The sequence below is a fragment of the Sceloporus occidentalis genome, unplaced genomic scaffold, assembly GCF_023333645.1.
Source record: "Sceloporus occidentalis isolate IW3139 unplaced genomic scaffold, rSceOcc1.0.p SCAF_6, whole genome shotgun sequence".
NCBI lineage: Eukaryota > Metazoa > Chordata > Lepidosauria > Squamata > Phrynosomatidae > Sceloporus > Sceloporus occidentalis.
The window spans coordinates 34224932-34236204 of record NW_028316986.1 but is presented as its reverse complement, the minus strand read 5'-3'; the positions used below and the strand labels follow the sequence as shown (position 1 = coordinate 34236204).

General features: G+C 40.1%; 1 protein-coding gene across 7 annotated transcripts in view; it reads right to left on the bottom strand.

Moving 5' to 3' along the window:
* Positions 1–318: 318 nt before the first annotated feature.
* The window catches only part of LOC149310606 (inactive ribosomal protein S6 kinase delta-1-like), a 149137-nt gene continuing 138182 nt past the window's right edge, over positions 319–11273 (bottom strand). For 5 of the 7 annotated variants that reach the window (XM_089529284.1, XM_089529288.1, XM_089529289.1 and 2 more), the window contains 3 exons: positions 8874–8956; positions 6479–6574; positions 319–2899 (listed from right to left, as the gene is read on the bottom strand). In XM_089529284.1, the coding sequence (XP_089385410.1) occupies positions 2789–2899; positions 6479–6574; positions 8874–8956 (290 nt within the window). In that variant the 3' untranslated portion in view covers positions 319–2788. The remainder of the gene's footprint in view (positions 2900–6478; positions 6575–8873; positions 8957–11273) is intronic. The other 2 variants (XM_089529286.1, XM_089529285.1) reach the window with 2 other exon arrangements.

The window sequence follows — 11273 nt, the reverse complement described above, 5'->3', positions numbered from 1 at the left end:
TGACAGGGGACTGAAGGAGGTATCAATATGCAAGGTACATGTATCAGAATTTTAGTGTGACAGTTCGCGGTTCTGCCAATCCTTTTGACATAGCCAGAGCATCTCTTAGAGGCAACACTGGTCCCCATTTAGCTCAGAAAGTGTGTGAATAAGGAGGAATGCCAGAGAGGTGTATAAAATTATGCAGAAAGCACAGGGGGAGAGAAATTCACCCTGTCATGCTAACACTAGAACCTGGGGATAACGTTTCTGCACACAACACAAATTAGAGAATTCACTACAATAAGTTAATTGTGGTGCCCCCAACATCAATGGCTTTAATGGGAGGTTGGACAAATTCAAGGAGGCATTATCAGGAGTTGCTAGTCAGAAATAATCTATGTTCCCCCCAGTAAGAGTGGCAGTACGTGTTTGTATATCAGTTGCTGGGGACCATGACTCATGTCATACTTTTGGATACTACATGAATGGGATACTGGAATACTCTTTTAACAGTCCATAAATTTGATAAAACATTTTTTTAAAGTATCTTTATTTTTTAATGCAAATATTATTGTAGGGTGTCTGACTAACCTCTCCCAAACAACATTTGGAGCTCCTGGTGTTTCTTTCCTCCCTCCTTCCACTCAGAAAAACTACCAGCATATTCTTAAGTTCTGGTGGCACATCTACCATAACTGCAATGGACAAGGAGATGAGTAGTCAGGGGACATAATCCTTCTGAAACAGGTCTAAGCAATTCAATTCAATAAGAATGGCAGCTTTTAAGGAAAATGCAGCCAACTTCTTGCAGAAATCCCACTTGTTTCAGTTGTGCATTTTGCCCATGACAAATAAAAGAGAATTTTTATTTTGGCCATGCTGGCTGGGGATCCTGTGTCTCCCCCCCCCCCACCCCCCGCTCTATGTCAATTTAATATAGGACACACCTCCTTCAATTAAACCGTTTTATTTGGAGGCTGTCTCCTCCTTAGGAGGGATACACAGTACCACAACAAAACCAGATACAAATTTACTGTTTCCCAACAAAGAAACTGAGTGACAGTGGAATCTGGGAACAGACAAAATGACATTTTCAAAAACAAATGCTTATCTGCACATGCAAATAAAATTATGAAATACTGAGTTCTTGTACCTATGGTCTTTCAGTCTGCAGTGAGGCTCTTCACAGCTGAACACTCCCCACGTAAACAAAAAGTAACACAAAAGAAAAACATGAGAACCTGCTCCCTAGAAAGCAAAGGCAGCAGGAAACAGGCTGGACAACATTCTCCTTGCCTGACTGTTATTGTTTTGTAACTTCAAGTCAATTCCAATATTTGGAGACTATATCATAAGGTTTTCTTGGCAAGATTTATTCAGAGGAGGTTGGTATTGCCTTCCACTGAAGCTAAGAGAGTGTCACCTGCCCAAGTTCTCCCTGTAGGCTTCCATAGCTAAGTGGGGAGAGAGTTGAACCATGGTCTCCCACAGTCCTAGTCCAACACTCAAACCACTACCCCACATTACCTTCTCCTGCCTGATATATGCCAGTTTTTCCATGGTCAAAAAGTTTTTCATTTGGGAAAGCATCCAAATGTTGAAGGCCCCCACCGGTGACTTGAGATTCTACAGACTCAAAAACTCTGTACTATCAGATTTACCGTCCTGTACAGATCAAACCTAAAATGTCCTGTGTGGTCTTCCAGGTGCTGTTGCACAATTCTCACCCTCCTGCAATGTTGGTTACACTGGTTAAGGCCAACAAGAGTTTCAGCCCAACAACATCTGAATAACCAAAATGTGGCAGCTCAGTGTTGTCTTAAAGCATCGTATATACATATGTTTATTCTGCACTGGTCCAAGTTAAATTACTAATGCAATCAGTATCTGGCTGAGAGAAAACTTACTGCCTTGTAGTGAGTTAAAAGACATAATTTACTTGGGGTTAAAGAGTTAGTGCTTTAAAACAAACATTACCAACAATAAAACACAAGATACAATAGCAGGATTACCCTCCTTGATCTTGTGGCAGATGATATGCAGTCATTTTGATGTTACATTGCATGATACTATGAGAGTTTTCATTTCTTCTTCACATGGAGATTGCTGAGGCACCATAGTATTTTATTTTGTGTATGTCATTAATAAGTTATTCTTTTCTCATTCCACAGCTTCCTACCTATCACAGGTTTACCTAGCTAAGGGAAGAAGTATTTTCATGCTATAAAAAGGGAGAAGAATTGTTTTTAACTGGCATATATAATAGGAGCTGGCATGTACAATAGCAGTTTCACACTATCATCACTTTAAAAAAATAAGCAATCCCAAGGAGTAAATGTGTGTTTTATACAATTCCACATTAAGGAACTAGATGTAGTTGCAAGAATAGTGTTGCTGCCAAAAACTTTACTCTTGTGTTGATCTTCTGCTTTTCATGCCTTCTCCATCTCAACCCCAAGTGGATGGAATAATGCAAAAGGTTAAGGAAATGTATGACACTACAATGTCACTTGTTTCCAAAACACTGTAGAGAGTGGGATGGGATGTTCTTGATGTTCTATCATTTTTTTCTCACTGCTTTCCAGCCTCCAAGAAGACTGATTTCAGTGCTCAGTAGTGTAGATCACACCTGACTTTTGCCTAGTCATTTATTCTGGTTGAAACAGTTCTTTTTTTGTGTGTTGCTGTCCCAATTCTCAGCTTTATTCATCCTTGCCCAAGACATATGAAGGGTTTTACAATGGCAGCAGGCCAAAAAAGTATCTGTCAAAAGTCATAAACATGGGCAGAAAACTCATGGAATCTTTCACTTTGTTAATTCTGCCCAGTCGATGAGGGCAAAAAATGGATGAGATTTGATGTCTTCCACTCCAGCAATTCCAGCACCAAGACGCTCCCCAGAATTGAACTGCAAAAGCTTAGAAGAAAAATATAGTTAGGGAAGTAGATAGCTCAAGAATTGAAACAGAGGTGGCACATGTAGCCCTCCAGATGTTTGACCAGCCAGCTTCATGAATAGTCATGGCAGATGGTAGTTATAGTCCAATAACATGTGGAGGACCACAGATCCCCGCTCCTGGAATTTAAAGAAACAACCAAACATCCCAAGTTGCACTTGCTGCAGCATACCAACAGGGGGAGGGGGATTTACCTTCTACCAGGGCCAAATGGCTAAATTTCAGCCTCAAGTACCACATTTAAATTTCTTCTAATACAGTGTGCTCTTGCTGTTGTTGTTTTTTTAATGGGGGGGGGGGGTTGCAGTTGTGGACTTTTCTGAAGAAAACTGTCATTTAGGTAACAAAATAATGCCCTTCTTCAAGATTCCAGTTTTATGCAAAGCTAATGTTTTTACCATCTTTTGTACACAATAGAGTTTTCTGCTTTCACACACATAAAAAGGGTTTTGTTTTGTTTTTGTTTTGCAAAAATAATATGTTTAAATATGCAAAGTTTTGAAGTGGTTGACAGTTTTTTTCACTGGGTTCATGCTCTTTCAACACATCTTTTTATATTAAGAACAAGAACATTTTCAGATTATCTGAACATCTTAACTACTATGTGTAATAAAAAGAAGACAAAGACCACACACACTCAATGCCTTTTATAAGAAAACCAGGGTAATGCACTGTGTCATTTGGGCTGCTTCCTGGCTTCTCACAGTCTAGTTTTACCAATATAGTTAGACAACCAAGGCAGTACTAACACTTTTCTCTCACAATCACTGGTTGTATGCTAATTCTTATTTTACTACTGCAGTGCATCAGCTCTTTAGTTATTTCTTAAATTATCTGTTAATTATTTCTTAGACTCTAAACCCCACCTGCAATCTTAGCTGCACATCCTCAAAAAATAAAAAAAATAAAAAACCCTGAATGTGAAGAGGTACTCAGAATCTCTCCAACATTTTTTAAGTGAGCAGATGATGGGCAACATTATGAAAACTAAGTCGCTTGTTTATTTTACACTGAAAAAATCTACAATATATTCAGACAAGAGGGATGAATATATGAAGAAAGTGAAGCAGACTCTTCATATCTGCAAATTCTGATGGAGAATGATTGCTTGAAAGGAAGTAACCAGCAAAGAGGCATGAAAATATTTACCAAGGATAAAGGAGCCGAAGTTTACATTTTGCCATCTTATGAGACTGTCGCATTCTAAATAAACAGTTCAAAAGAATAATTTCATTTCTGGATTTCCTCTAAAGGACCGACTAAAGTATAATGCAACACCCTACCTCCAATTGTCATTTAGGAGTACTCTGCATTCTTTGGGGCACATGCCTTCAAACGCATACACCTAATAATCAAAGTGAGAAATTTCCCCATAAAATGTATTCATTTGCACATCTTAAGTTGGCTCCGCCACTTAAAATCTTCCTAACCTCCCTTGGTAAAGATAAGGCAGATAGCAAAACAAGCCTCCTTTGTGAATATACATGAGCCGGCAGATAAGCAGTCACAGTCACTGTCACTCTGCCATCCTCTGGAAAAATGTAACAAGTGACAGCAGGTGGTGAAGTTAAGGGCAAAGAAATTTATGTTCTGAAGGTTTTCCCCTTTGCAAGAAAAAGAACTTTAATCTCTGAAAGCAAATGCAGAATAAATTGCAGTAGATCTACATGGATAGAAAACACGCTGGTTTATTATGCTGGCTGGGACAACCTTTGAGAAATACCTTGTAGACAGAGTGCCAGTTCAGACAGCCTTAAGCACTTCATTTAAAATTTTTCTACAACTGAAATTAAATAATAATATTTCTGAATGGTAGATAAAGAGAAGGTTTTTTGGTGTTTTTTTTTTAATGAGGTCACTGGTTTTGGAAGCTGTGTCACAGGACACATTTGGCATGTGTCTGCACAGTGTTCCTCTCCTAAGCATTTAGTGATGGGTTGACTAAAGGAACCTGTGAGGGGGTGGAAGAGGAAAATCACAATGACAAATGACTAGCCATGCCAAGAGCCCCTTTTTCCTTTTCCTGCCAAAACTTCCTCAAAGAATGAATGGTAGTTTCCTTGGATAGACATACAACAGAAGGTTGATTTACTAGCCAATGGAGCAGACCCTTCCACCAAAAGTCATCCACGTGCAGCCAAGGGCTGGGACAGCTTCCTGTTCAACCCAAGCGACTTTGAACTTGGGGAGGAGGGAAATAGCTTAATGGTCTCAGAGGAGTTGAGTGTTGCTATGTATTTCTTTAATAAAAGGTCTCAAAGATGTCAGTGGTAAAATTCCATTTATTTTCAAATCCTTTTGAGGGGGGAAATCAGTGAGGAGTGAATCAAGTAAGTGGGGTTTTTTTAATCAAGCCAAGTTAGGCAACGGGTGAATTTATCATGATAGCACATGGAGATAGGTTTGGATCACCACTGCAGCAGTTCTTTTTAAAGAACTAGTTCAGTGAAATCACTGGACTTTGGAGTAAATTCAGACTTGTATTATATTCCACGATTGCAGCTGTAAAAGGTTCTTATTCTCCATCATGCCTTAACCTCTTTCCAGGATGAATCAGGTTTTAAAACAGGGGTGTGGAAATTCTGACCTTCAAGACAGTTTGGATTACAATGCCCATAATATCTTACAATTGGATATATTGTCTGAAGCTTCTAGAAATTGAAGACTCCTGGTTGAAGGACCAAAGGTCATCCACCTTTGTTTTAAATGTCTGACATACATCCATTTCTACCTGGTTACAAAAATGGTCCACAGACATTATGGCCAGCATCTTCTTAGTAACATACACAGACATAAACACAAGGTAAGCCAGTGTGTGTGTGTGTGTGTGTTTGGTGACAGTAGAAATTGGTATTCTTTTGCTCCTTCCACAACAACCAAAGCCCCCTGCCTGCACTCATTGCTTAGGTGGTACAGTCCCCATGACCATTCAGTGGCTAAAGAAGAGGCAGGGACTGGAAAAGTGTCTGGCTACATACCTGTAGCCAGACACAGAATTATTACATCCAGAGGCCTCCAGAAGACTTTGGCAGATCTCAGCAGATACTGTCATTGATCTGCATCTGGCTATAGGAACATAGCCAAGCATTTCTCCAACCCACCCTGTTCTCATTCAGCCACCAATTAGTTGTGGAAGGGAGTACAGAAGCTCAACAGTGAGATAGCATGAGGGAGGTTTAGAGCAGAGGCATAGCATACTGTTAGCTGCAGAACTTTTATGCTCTACTCTGCCACACAGGATCTGACCCAGGACATCACAGACTTTTATGGGCATATCATTATTGTAGACCACTCCACTAACCATTCATTTGTCAATACTTTGATACCTTTCCAGCTTTTAAAGAATAGGTGCAGTTCTATCTGCTTCTGTGCTTTCTGAAGTGCTAAACAAAGATGAGGAGCTTCTGGTGTGGAAAGATGCAGAATTAGGTATCCCGCCAAGCCAATCTACAGACCTCGGAGTATACTTTCAGATTTGAATTCATTAGCATCTGATAAAGTGTATATTTCGAACATAGGGCAAGGAACCAGGGAATTACCTGCTGCAGAAGTGATCTGGCCTCTTCTGAGATGTGATCTGGCAAATTCAAACAGGTATGGGTATTTATACCAGCTGGGTGGCACTCAACCAGAGTCTAGAGTCAACCAACAAGAAATGTGATGCATAAGTAAGACAACTGAATGATGAGGAAAATGGGCAATGCATGCTACCATTCTTATAAGTTTACAATCATTTTTTTTCTTTTAAGATAGTGATTAATATCAAAGAATGTTTCCACAGGCAGGTTTGGGACTCTGGTCCACTGGATGTCCAGTATCTGTGCTAGGAATATAATTAAAACAGGGGTAGGCACTATCCAGGACTTGCGGGGTGGGCATCAGCCCCCTATGGGACACTGGAGGGCCACACCACACCCTCAATTCTGCTTCCCCATCAAAATTACAGGACAGCAGGTGATCAATTTTTAAAAGTCAGTGCAAAAATGGTCAATAGGACCTTTCCATGTCTTATAGGGCTGCTAATGGGAATTGAGATCTTTAAAAAACCCTCACTCATTGTAAGCCCAGATGGTCTTTGTTTATAGAGAGACAAAGACAGTTGGCTAGCTGGCTAGCTATTTGAATATTTATATCCGACCCTATATCACAAAATCTCAAGGCAGCATACAAGTATAATTAATATTAACAGATTAAAGAATAAAAATAAATGTAAAGAGTCTAAAAGAACATTAAGTCAACAAGTTAAAATCTGGTTAAGGTTAAACAGTTCCAAAGAATCAAAAACTGGGGAGCATTCGATGAATTCTACAAAATAAACAGGAGAAACATCCCAAGATGCTCAAACAATGGCTCTTTTATTAACTAGAAAAGCTTGGGGTATTTCACCCTATCTGTACGCTAAGTTTCTTAACTCTCATCTAGTGAGAGTTAATGAGAGTTCCTGGTTCAGAAATTTCTGAAGTTTGGTTCTAAATGGACCCCTGAAAAAAACTAAAAATAATAAACTCTTCATATCTTGTGAGTAAAAGAATTTAAAATCTTGTTCATAAATATTTTGACCAGTTAGGCCCCAAAGGTTTTAGCCATGTTTTTACTAAATAAAGCTAGTGCTGGCATTAGTCAGGACTTCAAGGCACAGATAAGGTCTCAGAACATTACCCTCCAAGTTCAGATGATGAGAGCCTTTCACCAAAGACATTATTCAATCCTGTCTTAGAATTACTGTCCCTTGACAGTCAAAGACTGGAGTTTTACCTGGAAAATGATCTACGAACGTATCTTAGGCTGTGGTCCACAAGGGACAAATAACATGTCATCCCCGCATCATGATTGTGATCAATCCAGATGACGCAGGGTCCAGTCCCCAGTTCTGGCGTGAACTGTCCAGACTATATATGGTCAATTAAGTACTGAACCCGTGATATACCATCCTTAATATGGATTTTTAAAAGTTACCTTTTGCTCTAGATCTTCCCAGAAGATCTGGAGCCCTCTGGAGAGATCACAGGTAGCTGTTTCTGACACGTCATGCTGTGCCACCTGCTGCTGCAAGTCACTTCCTCTGAGGTCAGAGTGAGGCGCCTAGCCATGTTGCTGGGTGGCTCATTTTTGGCCTCAGAGCAACTTATGCCAATAGTGGGTGGCACAGCACAACGTACATCCAAACAGCTACTTGTCATCACTCTGGAGTGCCCAGGTAATGGGGGGACTTCAGGGCAGCTTTGGGGTCCAGAATACTTCAGGCTACTCCTGAAGTATTCTGGCTTCTGCATACATGCCCTGCAACACTGATTTAAAAATTAAATCCAAAATGACCACTATATCCTAACTAAATATTGGTATTAAAGATACCAACTTGCCCTATACGGAAAACTCAAAAATATTTGGCAGCTTTTCACTGAAGGGATTGTGAGAAATTGGGTGGGAGGGAACTGAGGGTGAAAAACTGGGGAGTGCTTACATAGGTGAATTCTCTCTCTTATTCAGTTTATATGAGAAAGGATAGGATAAGCAGCACAGACCACAATAAGTGGACAACTTGTCTTGATTCAATCTTCACATACATCCCAGCCTCCCATCATCTCCAAAGGAAAATGGCAATGGCCAGAAATAATGAGACATGTTATTCAACCCAACCTATCATAATCTCAAACAGAGGTGCAACATATAAATATCCATGCTGGCTAGGAGACTGTGTGAGCCTCCTGGAGATGGAGCCCACAAACTATATTGTTCAAGCTCTTGAGCTGAACAAAAATCTGTCCCTCTGCCATGCGCAGCAAGACAATGCAACACCATCAGTTGTTCTGAATGCCTTAGCTTGCTGGAGAATTCAATGTGCTATAGAAGCTTACATCTTGAACCTAAGTAAATTAAGATGTAAACAACCCTTGCCATAAATCTTTTACTAAATAATTCTCAGCACTGCCTTACCTTCCCAGTAAGGAGTTCAAAGAGAAGGGCGCCCAGACTCCACCAGTCACAAGCCTCTGTTTCTTCAAAGACAACACCAACTTCTGAATCAAAGACATTTGCAATTAAAATGCAAGGATCAAGTACACCTTCAAATGCATATTTACAAAGATACTATAATGCTGATAGAGCATATCTGAAGTTATTAAGATTATTATCTTGCTACTGCGGGCTGCCATATTTTTTCAGCACAGCCACACATCATTATGAATATAATAATATGCACCTCTAATAGGAATATCAGTTAAATATCAAGATTTAATATCTTTTCACACACTTGTGTATGCAGGCACACATACATGCATACACACATGCACAAAAAAACCTTCCTGCCTTATGAAATTATTGAAACAAAGCTGCCCCTTCTTGTTATGTCTCTCCAACAATGCAATGTGAAGAGAAATGCACTCCTCCTAGCACAGCAGAGGTAGGAGCATGCCCCCAAGAAGATATTTTCAGTGACTTGTACAGGAGCATCTCTTAAGTGCACATAGTGATGGTGAAAGGATAGGATTATGGAGCTCATTGAGTAGCCTTGAGAAACCATTTGTCTCTCAGCAACAAAAGATGACATGGTTTTAGCAACTTAGCAATGTGTTTTTAATTATTCTCTCACCTTGCTGGCCCATCTTGAGGTTCTAAGACAGATAAGCGACAAACCAAAATATAAGAAATGATGCATCTTGGAATGACAGTGAAGTTACTGACAGATATTGCTCATGGTGGGATCTGGAGACAACTAGAAATGAAAATGGGGTATGTTTTCTGGGGGCATCTCTGATGTGATATGAAGGGAATGCTCTCTATGGATTAGAAGGGGGTGTTCTCTATGCATGCAACTTCCAGGCACTCAACCTTGGACAGCTGCTTAATCACAGAAGGTGTAGGCTGCCAGGCTTTCTTTTTTATGCCTTCAGCTGGCAATGTCAGCAGTAGGCAAGGCTCTGGATGCCCCTTCATTTATATTTAGAGTTATCCAATTTTATGGGAACTCTCAAAGCCCATGGGCACTTTTAATGAGATTCAAGACTCAAACAATACTGGAATAATACCTTATACTGCACAGAACTATAGAGCTTAGATGCTTTTTCTTAATGACTTTTTATTTTACTTTTCCATTTCCTAGTGTCTCCATTTTTGTGGTTTGGCCTTTCAGAGATGGCCATTTCCACTTTCAGAATTAAAGGAAGATATTTTCCTTAATCAAGGAAAAGGCTGCAGGAAATCATTTGCTGTACACTCTGCCTTCCTTTGAATGGGTCAGATTATTTCCCCTGCAGCCTATTGCTAGTAATAGGTTCAGTACAGTATATCAAGTAAGTATGGTTACTTTTACTCACAAAGTGCATCACAGGGGAAAATTAGAAAAGTATAGATGGTGAAGTGCTTTCAAGTGATACACAATCCAGCCAGCTAAATGTGATTCTACATGAAGAAAAAGCTCTCCTCATACACCAAAAGAAAGCTTTAACATGCCATTAATCGAAACCCAAATACCAATTCTTAATAATGAAGCCATTGCAATCACATCAGCCAAGTCATTTGTACAGTAAACACCAGTGACCTACAAACTTAAGTGACCAGTAGGGTTGTTTCCTATTACTGCAATTCTTTCTGGCAGGGCTCTGAATTCCTTAGTGGATACAAGCAATGGTGAGGGATATTCAGAGACAAATCTGGTATATTTGGATTTGGACCAATTACAAACAATTAGGTCAGATGGCCACTGGTCCTTTTTTGGTCCAAAGGATTTCATGTAAGCATTTTTCCTGGCCCAAGTGAAGGTGCAAGGGCCTCAACCTGGTACATTTGACATACAAAGCATATGCTCCACTCCTGATCTACAGTCCCTCTCTGATCCAACTCTTTAATGCTTTTGCAGCATTATAAGCCCCTTTGTATACAGTGGGTTATTTCGTGTATTTTGATGTTGCCAGGTATCTTCCAGACATAATTACTGTTCCCTGCAGAAGTATTCACTTAAATAAATAATAAATAAAATAAAATTTTTATTTATACCCCGCCCTTCCAAACGATCAGGGCGGCTTACAAAGGCAGCAAAGTGCAAACATCATACAAAGTTAAAAACAGCCAAAACCATAAACATAACAACAATCCTTAAAAACAATAAAAAGCCCCTTAGCCCAACCTCACGGCCACGAGAGAGGAGGGAGGCCCATAGGATATTTAGTCGGGGAATGCCTGATTAAATAGGAAGGTTTTAAGACCCTTCCTGAATTGGGCCAGGGTGGTAGATGAGTGGAGCTCCATGGGCAGCGTATTCCAAAGGGCTGGGGCAGCTGTGGAAAAGGATCTTCTGGCAGTAACAGCCAACCTGGCCCCAGGCACCTTCAGGAGTTG